Below are 14,575 nucleotides of genomic sequence, written 5' to 3'. Positions count from 1 at the left end.
CGTCGTCGACCTCACCAAGATGGCGTCGCGCTCCGCCACCGTCGGCCAGGCTTCTAAAGCGGGCGTGTCTCCTCCAGTGATATAACTCATTGGTCACGTCTTAATAACAATTCATTCTCAGCCGATTTTAGCTCATTTTGAATAGGAGTGTAGGGAAATATCGCGATACTTTATTGGTGATACTTGTATCGATTTTAAATGTTGCCAAGATTATATTTAATTAATATTTTATCAGCAAAAAAGTAGTTCAACGTCTTACTTTTGTTTAGTAGAAAGCATAAGTAAGAGACGAAAGTATTGAAAACATTTTTGATTTACCAAAAGAAAGCACCATGAATTTATTTATAGGTAAAATGAACTTATATCAGATACAGTTGCAGTGCTTAGTGTTCTGATCATAAAATACAATGTATTTTACACGTTCATTCATATGAAAGGAGTTTTGATACCATCAAAAACTTTTTTGTAAATTATGATTTTTTTAAAACAGTGAAATATTGTCTCTGGGACTGTCTTTGGATATATTGCCATATAGGTCTTATGACAAATGTATAGTGATCTGTATTGTATCGCCAAGACTCTTGCCCTAATTATTATTATTGTTGTTATTACTATTATTAATTATGAAGATCCGATTGGATCTGGTTCTCTGCCCTAAAGTGGATCCAGATCATCTTCATCCAGACAGAAATTCCTGCTACTGAACAGTTTTCCAGATTCTTGGATTTCTTCCAGATCATCAAGTTAAATGAAATCTGTGTCCAAACCAACAAGTAAACTAGAATGAATGTCAAATCCATTCACATGTTAGTTTCCTAAAGTTCACCACTGTTGTTTTTCTACATCCAAAGAATCCAAAGGGAACATTCTTAGAACATTCTAGACACTGGATGGTCACATGACTTTATTCAAAGTCTGTCCACACATTGGACTGGAATGATGGACTGATCCGTGTTCATGACATCACACGTGTGTGTTGTCCGCTGTGATTGGTCGGCTTTATCTTACAGTCAGATAAACATACTGTATCTCAATCCAGATGGTATTTTCCAAAATTGATATCAATTTAGATCATTTCCAAGCGGTTGTATGGTGGAATAAGTCAATTCGATTAACAACCTTCCTCAGACAGATCAATCTGTTTGGATCATGAGAATATAAATCGATTTATTAATTAGATCGTTTATTACACCTCTACCATTCAATATGTCCAAAGAACCACAGATGAAAAGTCACGAGACAAATGTATGTGCTTACATTTTTATTCAAGTAACCTTCTGAAGAAAATATTCCCTACAACCATAAAACATTTCACTTTGGTCTGAAATATAACAACCAGTCTCTTACTCAGCTATGCTGGGCTTTTAGTTTTTATTTATTTTTATATTTATAATCTCTGAAGGCTTCAAAACAGCCAAAAGGACTGTAAACAGTGCACTCATTTCTATCTGAAATAAACTTTATGAATCAACAAAAATTGAAATAATTATCTGCTCGTTTGTGAACGGATCATGGAAACTCCAGACCTTAACTCAGATGTTCCAACTGTTACTGGCCTGGCTTTTCTTTTCCATGTAACTCTTCATCCATGTGGATGATGACCTGATCAATAGTATTTGGATGAGAGGCTTTATTCAGTCCAGCGTCTGGTCTTTCTACGGCTCTCTGGAAACTGAAGTGTTTGTCGTGTTGCTCTGGAATAAGTTCCTCTAGTATCCAAAGCGGCGGGTTTGGACTGCAGACAGTTTTATTTTTCAGGACATAATGTCTGTTTCTTCTTCTTCCTCTTTGCTGTCCTGTCACCCTCTCTGGATTTCACGTCACCTATGCAGCTGATTATTCTGATTGTGTCCAACAATGTCTTCAGTTACGTGTCCTCCTAACCACTAGGAGCACGATGGAGCAGAGATATGCCGTTCTGGTCAGAGTAGAGAGGGGGGACAGATTTAATGAGACCAGAACATGGATCTGCTTTACTCCCCAGGCGGGTGTGAAGGTCGTGACGGAAACCTTTGAGTTTAGCTGAACAGTGGTTCACATGTTTGGAGCAATGAGGTCATGTTGGACAGATCTCTGAACGGTTCTTCAGCTGCAGAAGAGTTTGCAGGTTAGTTAATATCCATTTCTATGTAGTTATGATCCATCGCATTTTTAAAAAGAACCACTTCTGTATTAAGCCGGTTATTAGGATTCTACTTCTCCACTTGAACACAACTAAATGCACAGTTTTAAAGAAGGCATCTGTCAATCACTACAGATTAAGTGTCACGGAGCATTTCAGCAAAAACAAAGTGAGTATAAGTACTGTATTGGCATCTCCAACCGGTTTCTTGTCTTGCTTGTAATTACATTCAAGTTAATCACACTGTCACACACATTTGTTCTCCACATTTGACCCATCCCCTGGGGGAGCAGTGAGCTGCAGACACAGCCGCGCTCAGGAACCATTTTGGTGGATTTAACATGTAAAACGCATGTTTGATATGTTTCATTCAGACGTGGGGTAAACATCCAGCAGCTGCAGGCTTTTAACCTGAAAGGATGTGAGGAGATTGACAAACGTCCAGCCCTTAAAACGTAAAGATCTTTTGAGAAACAAAACTTTCAGGCCAAACTCTCATCCTGGCAAACACGCGTACACACAGCGATCATGTTCTCGTGTTTATTAGCATTTTATTCTGAAAGCTACAGAACGGTGACACAAGAAAAGGTCTGAAGACGGATTGAGGAGACCTGCACGTGTCTGAACACCAGGAGCGCAGAGATATGGTCTACAGTCGGAGCTTTCTTAACTTGGACATGAGGTGACACCTTTCCAGGATAAGCAGACGTTCATCCAAAGGAGACAAAGAGCAGCAAACTCAGAAAAACTGGTAGAATGATTCCGTATACATGCCCATCAGTAAATTCTAATCCTCCTCTCCCTTTGGGAAATCCTCATCAATACCTGAACAGGAAACCTTCATGTGAGATCGATTCCAACCAGAGAAACATCTGAGAAAATCTCACAATGAGCCGATTGTCCTTCTGAAGAACCCGAAACACCAACAGACTTTACTGTCAAGAAGTACATTTCAAACAGGAGCAAAACGCCTGAATACAATGGCTGCCACATTCACAGAAACGGGTCGGGTTTGATTCTGCTGTTCCAAGACCAGGTCTGCTGTCTCAGGACGGATGGGGTCCTGGCGCTGCAGATGACCACGTTAGAGCCACCAAGAAGACGCGGCGAGAACAGCAGCGACTGTAAAACTGAAGACTGTCTGAAGGCAGTTATGTGTGGTCATTCCAGTCGTCAGACTCTGGAAAGTCTTTCTGGAGGAGCTGGTCCCAGTAGCGGTCCGCTATGGCACTTGGCATAAATTCCTCATCACCCACCAAACGAATGGTCCTGATGTTCAGTAGGAAACTCAGACTTCCTGCAGCATCTGCAGAAGAACAAGTATGATCACATGTCCGCTCATTTTCACAACCCCTTGGGGTTGCTGGAGCCTATCCAGGGTTACCCTGGATGGTGTGGTGTGTGTAAGTGTGTGTGAGTATGTGTGTGTGACTGTGTGTGTAAATGTATGTGTGACTGTGTGTGTAAATATGTGTGTAAATGTATGTGTGAATGTGTGTGTAAATGTGTGTAAATCTATGTGAATGTGTGTGTAAATGTGTGTAAATGTGTGTGACTGTGTGTGTGACTGTGTGTGTGAATGTGTGTGAATGTGTGTGAATGTGTGTGAATGTGTGTGAATGTGTGTGTAAATGTATGTGTGACTGTGTGTGTAAATATGTGTGTAAATCTATGTGAATGTGTGTGTAAATGTGTGTGAATGTGTGTGAATGTGTGTGAATGTGTGTGAATGTGTGTAAATGTGTGTAAATGTGTGTAAATGTGTGTGTAAATGTGTGTGTAAATGTGTGTGTAAATGTGTGTTTAAATGTGTGACTGTGTGTGACTGTGTGTAAATGTGTGCCACTGTGTGTGTGAATGTGTGTAAATGTGTGTGTGACTGTGTGTGTGTGTGACTGTGTGTGTGACTGTGTGTGTGACTGTGTGTAAATGTGTGTGTAAATGTGTGTTTAAATGTGTGACTGTGTGTGACTGTGTGTAAATGTGTGTGACTGTGTGTACATTTTTGTGACTGTGTGTGTGTGACTGTGTGTAAATGTGTGTGTGACTGTGTGTGTGTGTGACTGTGTGTGTGACTGTGTGTGTGTGTGACTGTGTGTAAATGTGTGTGTGACTGTGTGTGTGACTGCGTGTGTGACTGTGTGTGTCCAAAGAAGGTAGAAAGTGTTATATAACCTCGTCTGGCTCTAACATGGCGACGTCTGTTTGGCGGTTAAGTGGCGACTTAAGGCGTTTTCTATGGATGACGTCTCTCAGTTCTCTTTATACAGTCAATGCCTATAAGGTCAAATGAGAATCTACAAACCTAAACAGCTCCTGTAGTTTTATCAAAGCAATAAAACACAGTTCCATCTTTTGACCACCAAGACAAAATCCCCAAAACGTTTTCTCTGCTGCTTATTGCCTTTGGGGAGTTTCAGCATACAGACGATATTCTGGATGATGAGGTGGGTCATGTGACCAAAACCCTGGTCGGGACAGCGGTCATCCTCTGGGGGGGCATGCTGGAGAAAACAAAAGTGGAGATAACAGCATGTATGCGTGTATGTGCACGTGTGTGTGAGAGGCCCGTGTGCACCACCATCAGTGACGGACAAACTGCAGAAACTTTGCTGAAGACGCGTCACTAGGGCCTGATGAGGACGGCGCACAAAGAAACCGTCCTGCCTGTTAGCGTTTAATCGGCGTTCATGTTGGCGCTGGGCAGAGGAGGGAGGGGCCACAGTTCTATCCCCTCACAGAGGCGCTTTTCTTCTCAGTATGGGAGGACAATCATCTTTAAAGCGCGGTTAACGGCCTTAAAAGACATTTTCTATTGACGCGGTCAAAGCGACAGCGCTTGTGTGGTCGGCAGGACGATTCACGTGGCGCCGGACAATGTTTGGGACAGAGCGGCGCGGCTGCACCTGAGCCAAAATAACAAGTTCAGCATCTGCTGATCCCGATGGACGTCAAAAGAAATACCGGCTCAATGATCAGCTGACCTCTACATCCGACTCCACATGTGCTGGGTTTCTGTGGACTTTATTTTGTAGATGATATCATTTAGACTTTCAAACTAAAAGCTTTACCAGGTGGAAGTCCGGGCAGCAGGAAGCCACAGTCTGACCAAACGCCGTCTTTCTCTACACTTCACAGCTGACTCTACACACACGCAGCCTGGAAGCATCCTAACACGACTGCTGGGGTCTGACTGAGACCCACGCAGTCCCAGTCATGACAGAGACGGACATCTGCTCAGCAAATACCAAGAGGCACCGACCGTGGGGGGGTGGAGCAGGAGCATCCATGCGGTCTTCCAGGCGCGAGTGTGGCGTGTTTTCCTCAACCTCCATGTTCAACAGAAGCTGTGACAACGGCACGTCTCTGAAGGTCACCTGGAGGGTAAAGGGGCGGAGAACGGAGGCTGTCAATCAGTCCAGCATCCGTGGCTCTAGAACCAGAAAGCAGCGGCTCTGGTGACTCGCCCTGTCCAGAGCGTACGCTGAGCCCACGGGAATGTTCTTCCCGATGATCCACTCCATCCAGCGTTCCGGAGCCGGGAAAACCTTCCCTTTGCTCATCATTGAACCGTCCGCCAATAGACGTGCAAGGTGATGTTTACCCTGCAAGAGGGCAGACAAGAGGGCAGTCATGTCCCTGTCCTACCCTCCACGAAGCCTCTGCAGGTACGTCCGTCTGTTTGCATTGATACCTTCATGAAGGAACATTATCTGAGAGTGGAAGCAAAAGAAAACAATGCCAGGACTGTGGCTTCCTGTCATCAGAGTGAGTTGGAGGTCTGACCTTCCACAGCAGCTGCAGAGCACTTCCAGGCGCCAGCGCCCCCCCCTGTATGAGCAGACCGAGAGGCCTGCTGCTGACTTTGGTCCTGCTCTGCCCTTTCACTTTGACCTGCTGCAGGAACGTTTTCCGACAGAAGCCAGTTGTGTTGCTCTGCAGGCCACGATGGGGAGGGGGCTTCCCTCCCCGGGTTATCGGACAGCCCAAAGGTCCACTCCTGTCATCCTCTTCTCCACTTGGACAGGAAGTGCCCGTTTCCTCGCCAAGTTCTCCGGGGGTCTGCTCCATCCTCTCTCCGGTGACAGACTTGTACTGAACTGCTGGAGGCGGAGCTTGGAGCTCAGTTCTTGCAGCAGCAAAAGTCTCTTCCAGATGCAACTGCTTCTGCAGAACCTCCAGCAAAGTCCTCTGACAGGACGCCAAGGAGAGGAGATGGGTCCTCAGCACACGGCGCCGAAAAGAGCCGGACACCTTCCTGCACAGACCAGAGGCTGGTTATGTTAGAGGAGACTGCAAAGCAGAAGCTTTCTTCAGAGTTTTAGTCAAGTCAACATGGCGTGTTGCTCGGGTCACTAAGCTCAGTGTGAATGCACCCCCCCATTCTGCACACGCAGTGAAGGCAAACATGCTAAAATCATGGCTTCTATTGCTTTGCTGGTAAACAGATGCAACCAGGACAGTAACATGTGTCACAGGCGTTCCAAGAAACAGGCCAAACCAAAGTAGAGTCAATATCAGCAGGGGCGGGTTAAAGCAGACCATGGGGGGGGGGGGGGGGAGGGGGGCATTTATTAAGTGGTTACTGTGTCTAGCAAAAGAAAACAGGAAAAAATTATCTACAGTTAGAGTTTGGCTGAAAAGACTTTTGACCTGAAATGATTTGGAAAATCAAAGCAGGAGTCATCCTGCTTTCCTAGTCTCCTGGTTTGTGACTCACTGAAATCTCCTGCAGAGGGCGTCTTTCTCCAGACGCTGCTTGGAGAGGACGTCCCTCAGCACAGACTGAATCTGGACACAAGCTGCCTGGAATCTGTCTGCAAACAACAACAGGATTGAACAAAGCAAGGCAGCGTCACAAACACGCCTGCAGATCTTCTCATTACGCTCACCAGCACTGCGGCCCCCCGTCAGACGCCAGGCCCTCATTTCTCTCTGCTTCCCCTTCAGCTTTTCCAAAGTTGCTCTTCTGGCCAATGAATTACGCAACTATCAGAAATAATAGAGTTCAAATGAATAAAGGAAGTCAGAAACACACCTTCCAATGAAACATCTATGTACGCTGAATGCTGGTTCTTGCATCGAGTTTAGCAACAGGAAGTGTGAATGTAGGAAGTAACTCACATCAGCAGCGCTGACCTTCATCAGCTGAAGGTTGCCTGGGCCTTCACCTGCTTCTCTGACCTGCAGGTGAGCTGGGCGGGTGCAGCGAGGGGCGGAGGATGCAGCACCTGAAACAAAACTCCTTCAGTTTACCGACAAAGGAAAGCGGTGAAAATAAAACGGAAGAATGTGAATCTCAACTCATTTTAAAGCATGTAGATCCTGACAGGTTTGTCCAGGTAGAAACGGTTCTAAAACGGGCCAGAGCTGAAGAGCAGGTCAGACTTCATATCTGCCTGCACCTTAAAGCTTTCTACAACCATCTGAAGATCCCAGAGCGTCCACCCTAACAGGAACAGGAGGATCCTTTTATTCCTACAACCCGCAACAGCCTGACCTCAGGGCTCCAGACTGCAACCATTTGGACTGAATTTTACATCCAGTCGCACATGTGCTACCAGTAAATTTGCCTCCCCCATCCTCTGTATTTTTTATACATTAAACGTGGAAGGGGCACGTCAATGATCTATGAAATGAGCAATGAAATCGTCAATGAGACGCGAGCGCACACTCACGCAGACAGACACACACACTCGCGTGAATACTCCTGAGACTGGAGCACACGCGAGCGCACACTCGCGTGTCATTGAGTGATGCCTGAGGCGGCCAATGCGTGTGAAAAGAATAGGGAAAGTCACTGCAAGTGGCTAAATGCGTGGAGGGGGCGGGGCCTATCGAGTGCGCGTAAACATCTGTGGGAAGGAAACGGAGACAAATATCCTCACAACCTCATATGTGCGTCTGAGCTATGAGTAAGCAAACTATTGATTCGTTCTTCCGACCTGCGGCTGGTGTACCAGGGCCAGAGTGTACAGCAGGGGTCTCAAACTCGCCAAGCAAACCACGGTTCTCATCATGCACGGCTGTTACGGCATGACACCGCTCCCGCGGGAGATGGTCAGCTGAGGAAAATAAATGTGAATAAATATGATCTGTGATATTACATCTTTTATAATTGTTTTAATGTTTTGTGATGGATGTAGCCTTTTTTTAATCAGTTGGTATTTTAAATTATTTTAATTGATCAGTGAACTACAAAAAAACCATCAGGAAGCATGTCCCATAATGCATTGTTTGGTAGTCTGTAGGGCAGCTTTCAGTCAGTTCAGTACTAAATTTCCAGCTGTGTTTGGTCAGGGTGGGGTCTTGCCCCTTTCTGGTGATATTTTTGTTTTGATTGACAGGTGATGTTAGAGCAAAAATATGTCTCACACCAGGTGATCTGTGCAGCGTTGCGTCCATCTGGGTGATCTTAAATTATCGTGCATCTTGGCTGCACCTATTTGGTGTCACCAACATGAATTTCCATCCCCTAATATTTACATACATTTAAGTGTTGTTTGAAACAGCATATTGTAATTTCTGCATCTATTATTAAAGTATTTATTCGTAATACAGTGGAAATTAGTAGATTTGGTTAGAATGTTGATTTACGGTATGCGCCCCTAAATTTTCTAGTTGTGCCCCTAAAATTTTCAGTTAGGGGCCACTGTGCTCCTAGTGAAAAAAGTTAGTCTGGAGCCCTGCGAGGCCTTAAAAACTGCAGTCATTAAACCTCTCCTGAAGAAAAGCGGTCTTGATCCCACTGTACTGAATAATTACAGACCTATCTCTAATCTGCCATTTTTAGGAAAAGTCCTTGAAAAAGTTGTCTACCAACAGCTCACTGACTTTCTCTTATTAAACAATTCGTTTGATGTTTTCCAGTCAGGTTTTAGACCCCATCATAGCACAGAAACTGCTCTTATCAAGGTAACCAACGACATCCGCCTGAACACTGATGATGGCAAAGTCTCTGTCTTAATCCTGCTAGACCTGAGCGCTGCCTTTGATACTGTTGATCATGGGATCCTTTTGCACAGACTCCAAGACTGGGTTGGCATCTCTGGATCTGCCCTAAGTTGGATCAAGTCTTATCTGGAAGACAGGAAATATTTTGTTGAAATTGGGAGTTGTGTCTCAGACTACATGGCCTTGACTTGTGGTGTGCCCCAGGGATCGATCCTGGGACCCCTTCTGTTCAACCTCTACATGCTGCCACTAGGGCAGTTAATACGCAGTAATAACATATCTTATCACAACTATGCAGATGATACTCAGATCTATGTGTCACTGACAACAGGTGAATATGGGCCGGTGGATTCACTCAGCCACTGCCTCCAACAGATCAGTGTGTGGATGCAGAACAACTTTCTCCAGCTAAACTCAAACAAGACCCAAGTTATTATTTTTGGCCCACAGAAACAAAGAGAAAGTGTCAGCAGCTACCTTCATTCTCGGTCTCTCAAACCCTCAAATCAAGTCAGAAATCTAGGCGTAATCATGGACTCTGACCTAAACTTTAACAGCCATATCAAGTCAGTAACATCAGCGGCATTTTACCATCTGAAAAACATTGCCAAAATCAAAAACATAGTGTCAAAGCCAGACCTGGAGATACTTATCCATGCATTTGTCTCCAGTAGGTTAGACTACTGTAACGGCCTGCTCACCGGCCTCTCCAAACGAGCTGTAAAACAGCTTCAGTACATCCAGAATGCTGCTGCTCGAGTCCTGACCAGAACCAGGAAGTATGATCACATTAGTCCTGTGCTCAGGTCTCTGCACTGGCTCCCTGTACCTCAAAGAATAGACTTCAAAGCAGCTCTGCTTGTGTACAAGTCTCTCCATGGCCGAGCACCAAAGTACATCTCTGACATGTTAGTGCCATATGAACCATCTCGTACTCTGAGGACCTCAGGGGCCGGCCTCCTGTTGATTCCCAGAGTCAGAACTAAACAAGGGGAATCAGCGTTTCAATATTCTGCAGCTAAAATCTGGAACAGCCTCCCTGAAGTCGTAAGACAGGCCTCTTCTGTGTTCATGTTCAAATCTAGACTTAAAACATTTCTGTTTAGCCGTGTATATGACTGAAAGGTCCTATCTGCACTTTTCTTTCCTTCCTTTATTTTTAAATACATTTTCAAATTTTTTCTTTTCTTTTAAAGTAAATTTTACGTTGATTATTTCTATGATGAATTGTGATTTTAATGCATTTTTCTGTTTTGTGAAGCACCTTGAATTACTTTGTGTACGAATTGTGCTACACAAATAAACTTGCCTTGCCTTGAGCCAGAAACGCTGCCTTCCTGTCTGCTACCAAAGTTGCACCAAGAGCGGCGAGAAGAGAGCTGAACGCCGGAGTGAAGAGGGCCGCGGCTGCAAACGCCCAGAGGATTCAGGGACACCAATGATCCCAGGAGGACGTGGAGAGGCAATAAGTGTGTCACAGACACCGTCAGAGATACACAACGCCCCAGGGACCCCTCTCTCCCCGACACACCACACCCACTCCCAGGACTCCAACACCCCCCCCCAGCACCAAGACCCTCAACGTGACACCCGCAAAAGTGACCACATGACGGCAGACGCCGCACTGCCTGTCGATCTGACGCTCCGATGGTCCGTCCCTCAGACCCTCAAATCCTTCCTTAAACCATCATTAAAACATCAACTAACTTCTTGGTTTGTCCACTTTTTGACCTCGCCCTCTTTTCACAGCCCCTCGGACCACCGCGCTGCATATGACCACCAAAAAAAATTGCTTTGAGTCATCATTTCATTTCTGCCAGTGTTGCCAGGTACAGTCATGGTTTTCCAGCCTAAAAGTCACCTAAAAACCACCAGACCCAACATATTAATCAGGGATTAATTGGCCATAATGAGCAATAATTAATCATCCATTATTTATTTCTTCTTGATTTGATTGAATGTCTAACTTTGATGCATTTTTCTATTCAATTCCATCCACCATTCCTACAGTCAGACTCCTATTGAACTTCATAAACATGCCTTATTTTAATATCATAAACAGCACAGCTGTTTTCATGCCTAATTCTGTATTTTCAGTGCAGCTTGGCCTCAGATCTGAGCATTAAATAAATGACAGACTAATGTCAAATACGTAAACTATTAAACGGGAAGTGCAAACAGGAATGTTAAAAAAAGTATTAAAGCATCCGATTGTTAGCATACGCTGAGAAAACTAGCAGTGAGTTACAGATCAGGCAGTGATGGAGACAACCGACTCACTTCCTCAGGCAGACTTTGCAGCCTTGAAATGAAACAGGAAATGCGAAAATATTGTGATTTTGAGGGTTAAAGTGATTAGAATCAAAGGTATAGCATGCATTTATAGGTTAGTGGACACACATTTACTTTAATAGTAGCTCTACATGTCCTGACAGCAGATGAAGATGATGGCAGGTGAGGCCCTGCTTCACCTGCCATCTGCCTCCCCCCACCGCTCGTCCCTGGTTCAAACGTATTTCAATGACCCATAGAGAATTTCAAGGTCTGCGGGAGTCTCTGGAATTCAGCCAGCAGCAGGTGCGGGAGCTCGCAGCGGAGAACCAGGCCCTCAGAGAGACCGTGAAGACCCTGAGCAGTGACACCGCCCGTCTCTCCGAGGAGAACCGATCCATCAAGGAAACCCTCCTGGATCTTCAGTCGAGGAGCATGAGGGACAATCTAGTGGTCGCGGGGGTTCCAGAGGAGGTAGGAGAAGACCCCGAGGCCACCGTTAGATCCTTTTTACAGGTCCACCTGAAGCTCCCCAAGGAGGAGGTGCAGAAGATCTCCTTCCACAGGGTTCACCGCCTCGGAGGAAGAAGGTCCGACCACCAGCGCCCGCGTCCTATTGTGGCTAAATTCGAACATTTCAAACAGAAGGAGTTGGTGAAGGGCCGCGGACGGGAACTGAGAGGCACGCATTACAGCGTTAATGACCAGTTCCCGGCAGAAATCCTCCGTAGAAGGAGGATCCTGTTCCCGCTGAGGAGGAAGCATCTTGCTGCTGGTTCGAGAGCGATTGTGGCCGTTGACAAACTTTACGTGGACGGCCGGCTGTTCCGGGACCCGGAGATCACCCCCTGGCTGTGCTGAAGGCTTTCAGATCCGCGCTGAGAACATCTGGTCTGCGCTGCCCAGAAGAAACCCGCTAAACTTACTTCAATGAATGGAAAACCGGATCATCAATAATCCACACCTCGATCGCAGGAAAACAGTCTTTTTTTTTTTTCTTCGTCACCTCAGTCCCACTGATGTTTCTATTGTTGTTTTGTTGTTGTTTTCGTCTTCCCTTCTATCTCTTTTTTTCTTTCCTTTACTCTCCCCCCCCCCCCTCTCCCCCCTCATTATATGTAAATCACCTGGAAGCAACTCATCCTCGGTAAGTATTTATTTATGCACGGAACGGGCGCGCGCACACACAAGCGCACACAGGGGCGTGCACATGCGATCCCGCACACACACGCCGACATACTGCAATCACCTCACACAGGCTCTCATAGGACGCACGCGACACGCAGCTCACATAACCAGAAAACGTTCACGCGCACAGCGCTTCTCAAATGCGGGCACGCGCACACGGACTGGTACACAAGCACTACTTAGCTTTACACCTTTTCAGTCAGAGCAGTTATGAACAGTCTTAACATCGTTAGCTGGAATGTGCGTGGACTTGGCTCTGAGCCAAAGAGACTGAAAGTGTTAAATCACCTGGATGGTCTAAAAGCAGATATAGCTCTACTGCAGGAGACCCATTTATCAGATTCTTTGAATCACCTTATGTGCTGCTTACAATTTCCAGTTATATACTCTGCCAGTTACAACTCCAAACAAAGAGGAGTTGCTGTTTTAATTAATAAAAATCTTAATTTTACTCATAAGGATACAGTTACTGACCCAGAAGGCAGATTTGTAATCATTAATATATCCATTCAGAATAAGGACTATTGTATAGTGAGTATTTATGGTCCTAATGTTGACGACTCTTCCTTCTTTCACAGATTCTTCACCTCACTCTCAGTTCACTCTGACTCCACAATCATTATAGGAGGAGACTTCAACCTTGTTTTGGACCCTGAACTTGACAGACTCAGCACAGCAGCAAACCAGCGTACATGGCGGTCTGCAAGTATTCTAAAGCAGTACATGAATGATCTGGGTCTCTGCGACGCGTGGCGCTCATGTCACCCAAGCACTAAAGGGTTCACCTTTTTTTCTCCAGTTCACTATTCACACTCCCGTTTAGACTATTTATTAATCAGTAACTCTCTTTTAAAAAATATTCAAAGCTCCAATATCCATCCAATTATTATCAGTGATCATGCACCAGTCTCTGTAAACATTTCTAGGGAAAAATCCACACCCTCTGGTACAACCTGGAGGTTTAATACGTCTCTGTTAAAGGACCAGGAATTTCTTGAATTCTTTAAAAAAGAGTGGGCAACCTTCTTAGACTTCAACAATACTCCAGACATCCCACCGTGCGTTCTTTGGGAAGCAGCAAAGGCAGTCATGAGAGGGAAAATCATTTCTTATTCAACGCACAAAAAACGCAAAGAGAAAGCAGATTTATTAGAATTAGAAAATAAAATCAAAACCCTGGAGACTGCTTATGCTGCTTCTGCACAGGAACACATTCTGGGAGATCTGAAAAATTTAAAGCTGCAGTTAAATGACATCATTAATAAACAAACACAGTTTCAAATACAAAGGCTACGACTTGAAAGATTTGAAAACTCTAATAAATCTGGCAAATTTCTGGCTAATCAGCTTAAAATTAACAGAGAAAAATCATCAATCACCTCTATTATGGACCAAACAGGAAATGTCACCCATGACCCGGTCAAAATTAATAACGCATTTGAAAACTTTTATAAAAACCTGTACACACCGCAGATCAATCCGTCAGAGCAAAGTATTGACTCATTTCTTAATAATGTAAACCTACCCAGGCTAAATGAGGATCAAATCACAAACTTAGATTCTCCGCTCTCGCCGTCTGAACTTCATGAAGCTCTGTTACTTATGCCCAATGGTAAAGCACCAGGGCCTGATGGCTTTCCTGCTGAGTTTTATAAAGAATTCTGGGAACAACTGGCACCAACATTTTATAAAACTGTCACATCTATTAATGAGAGCCAATCAATGCCACCTAACATGAACTCAGCCAACATAATTCTTCTTCTAAAACCAGACAAAGATCCCACTAGTCCTTCAAGCTATCGCCCCATTTCTTTAATCAATGCAGATGTAAAAATTATCTGCAAAGCACTAGCACAGAGAATAGAAAAAATCACTCCTCACATAATTCACTTCGACCAGACTGGATTCATCAAAGGCAGACACTCGGATGATAATGTCCGTAGACTAGTTAATATAATAGACTTTGCCACCATTAAAAACCAGGAAATGACGGTACTATCGCTGGATGCTGAAAAAGCCTTTGACAGAGTTAATTGGAAG

At 44.8% G+C, this 14,575-nt stretch overlaps 1 protein-coding gene across 7 annotated transcripts in view; it reads right to left on the bottom strand.

Annotated features, from left to right (window-relative positions):
* Positions 1-2,648: 2,648 nt before the first annotated feature.
* The window catches only part of LOC101160001 (uncharacterized), a 32,724-nt gene continuing 20,797 nt past the window's right edge, over positions 2,649-14,575 (bottom strand). For 2 of the 7 annotated variants that reach the window (XM_078952381.1, XM_078952382.1), the window contains 8 exons: positions 8,068-8,187; positions 7,247-7,353; positions 7,015-7,111; positions 6,843-6,939; positions 5,909-6,380; positions 5,590-5,727; positions 5,385-5,499; positions 2,649-3,428 (listed from right to left, as the gene is read on the bottom strand). In XM_078952381.1, coding sequence (XP_078808507.1) covers positions 3,274-3,428; positions 5,385-5,499; positions 5,590-5,727; positions 5,909-6,380; positions 6,843-6,939; positions 7,015-7,111; positions 7,247-7,353; positions 8,068-8,187 — 1,301 coding nt within the window. In that variant the 3' untranslated portion in view covers positions 2,649-3,273. Of the gene's footprint in view, positions 3,429-4,470; positions 4,627-5,384; positions 5,728-5,816; positions 6,381-6,842; positions 6,940-7,014; positions 7,112-7,246; positions 7,354-8,067; positions 8,188-14,575 lie in introns of those variants that run through there. The other 5 variants (XM_078952383.1, XM_011479771.3, XR_013658028.1 and 2 more) reach the window with 4 other exon arrangements.

The sequence above is a fragment of the Oryzias latipes genome, chromosome 9 (assembly GCF_053564925.1).
Source record: "Oryzias latipes strain Hd-rR chromosome 9, Olatipes_Hd-rR_3.1".
In the NCBI taxonomy this organism is placed as follows: domain Eukaryota; kingdom Metazoa; phylum Chordata; class Actinopteri; order Beloniformes; family Adrianichthyidae; genus Oryzias; species Oryzias latipes.
The sequence above is the reverse complement of the archived record's forward strand: the minus strand, read 5'-3'. Positions and strand labels throughout refer to the sequence as shown.